General features: G+C 61.8%; 1 protein-coding gene across 1 annotated transcript in view; it reads right to left on the bottom strand.

The window, feature by feature from the left end:
* Window positions 1-3: 3 nt before the first annotated feature.
* Window positions 4-2,025, bottom strand: part of ATP13A2 (ATPase type 13A2) — a gene marked incomplete at its 3' end in the record, with an annotated part of 11,925 nt that continues 9,903 nt past the window's right edge. The window contains exons 24-30 of the mRNA XM_010134556.1: window positions 1,743-1,822; window positions 1,392-1,544; window positions 1,171-1,267; window positions 844-1,067; window positions 575-726; window positions 319-491; window positions 4-135 (exon numbers count right to left, since the gene is read on the bottom strand). Coding sequence (XP_010132858.1) covers window positions 4-135; window positions 319-491; window positions 575-726; window positions 844-1,067; window positions 1,171-1,267; window positions 1,392-1,544; window positions 1,743-1,822 — 1,011 coding nt within the window. The remainder of the gene's footprint in view (window positions 136-318; window positions 492-574; window positions 727-843; window positions 1,068-1,170; window positions 1,268-1,391; window positions 1,545-1,742; window positions 1,823-2,025) is intronic.

The following is a 2,025-nucleotide window of genomic DNA, read 5'->3' as shown; positions in this document are numbered from 1 at the left end:
GAGCGGTTCGTTAAGGGGCGGCCAGGGTGGCTGCTGCTGGCTCAGCTCCTTCTCCAGCCTCTTGAAAAGCTTCTTGGACACTTTCTTTCGGCGCAGCTTGCGGAGGCAGCCGAGCAAGCCGTGGTCCAGGGCTGTCTGCAGCAAAGATGAGGGGGAGAACAGGTTTTGAGGAGGCAGCAGACCCCAAGGAGAGGGCAGAGCCGATGCTGAGTGAGCTCTGCTCCTCCTGTGCCCACAGCTCCTGCAAAAAGGGTTGCTGGGACAGACAGGAGGACAACGTGTGTCCCTCTGCTCAATGCCCACCCTGGGCTGACCTACCTCCAGCACGAAAGCGGCGAAGAAGTTGAGGGCAGCGATCCCCAGCAGCAGCAGCTTGAAGTTCAAGTCATCAATGCCCTTCAAGTTGAGCAGGGTTTTGGGGAAGCCCAGTGGGTAGAGGGTCAGCCAGATCATGAGGCCGAAGAGGAGGAGAAGGACTAACAAGAAGAGCACTGAGGGCGAGAAGGAAGAGGGTTGAGGAAGAGGATGAAGGCTTGATGTCTCTCTTCATCCACGTGGCCAGCATCACCCTCACCGTTGGTGTAGAGCGGCTCCCGAAACGGGTAGCCCTTGGACATGGCGACGGCCAGGATGAGGTACTGGAAGCCGGTGACACAAAAGAGGACCGTGTTCTCATAGTTGGGCAGGTTTTGGGGAGCCATCACCGTGCTGTTCAGCGGCACGTACCTGAGGCAGGCCGGGGAGAAGGCAGAGGGTCAGACAAAGCAAGAGGGGCTTTAAACGCCGACCTCTTGCTCTCCAGGAGCACATGGGTCCCAATCCCCGATGAGGCGGGTCCCTTACCAGCTCTGCGAGATGGTGATGTAGTAGCTGAGGACCTGCACGGTGATGAGCAAAGCGGTTTGGAGGAGCAGGCTGCCCAGCACGAGGACGCTGATCAACGCCCCTTGGGGACGCTCCACTCCCAGCTCCTGGGCAGGACCAGTGCGACCCATCAGCACTGCCACGGTGGTGGTGATGATCAGGTCGAAGAAGAGGAACTGGAAATCGCTCAGGTTGGTGTTGATCTGGGCGGGAGAAAGCAGCCGCTCTCAGTGGTGGGGAGGGCTAGCAACCACCCAGCCAGGATGAGGTGACCCAGAGGCATCCCTGAGTGCCGCAGGGACTCACCGTGTAGAGCAGCAGCACGGACACAAACTGCACCAGGCTGTACAGGGCCATGTACTTAAAGACGCCGAAGGAGGTGACCAGTGAGCACCTGCCCTCCCTGCAGAGAGCAAGCAGGACTCACCCACCACCCACAACACCCTTCCCACGAGCTGTCCCAGAGAGGGGACAAAGGCACTCAGGAGACCCGCCTCGGTTTTTCTGCCCGGTTCCCAGCAGCTCACCGGATGACAGTGGGCACGCACTCGATGGTGGCCACACGGGAGGTGAACGGTGAGGCCACCGACGCCTCTGCCTCCGACAGCGAGATGCCCACGTCGGCCGCCTTCAGAGCCCCGCAGTCATTGGCCCCGTCCCCGCACATCCCCACGCAGTAGCTGCGGCGAGAAGGGAGCCGGTATGTCACGACGGGACAGGGGAAAAGCCCCACTGCAGCCCCGTATGCAGGGTCTGGGGGAGGGCAGGAGGTGATTCAGCGGCTGCCAACCGCTCCAGCACACAAGAGAAGTCTCCGGGCAGAGGAGTAAGCCCCCTGCCCTCCTCTGTCCTCCCTCCCCAGGGCTGGAGGGACTCACTTGAGCTCCTGCAGGCTGGACACCAGCTGCGCCTTCTGCTCAGGCGACATGCGGGCGAACACGGTGGCTCGGAGGAGGATCTGCAAAGAGGGGAAGGCTCCGCGCTCGCGGCGTGGCACCCCGCATCCCCGCGCACCTCGCCATGCTGAGCTTTGCCAGCTCAGCGTCTCGCACCGGCAATAAAAACCCCTCAGGATGTTTCGATTTGGAGCCACGAGGCTGCAGCACAAAACCCCGGCGGGGCTGGCCTTGCCGGAGGATTCCCTGTGGTCGCGCTCACCTT

This window comes from Buceros rhinoceros, unplaced genomic scaffold (assembly GCF_000710305.1).
Source record: "Buceros rhinoceros silvestris isolate BGI_N320 unplaced genomic scaffold, ASM71030v1 scaffold27430, whole genome shotgun sequence".
NCBI classification, from domain to species: domain Eukaryota; kingdom Metazoa; phylum Chordata; class Aves; order Bucerotiformes; family Bucerotidae; genus Buceros; species Buceros rhinoceros.
Note: the sequence above shows the minus strand (reverse complement) of the source record. Positions and strands in the feature narration are given on the sequence as shown.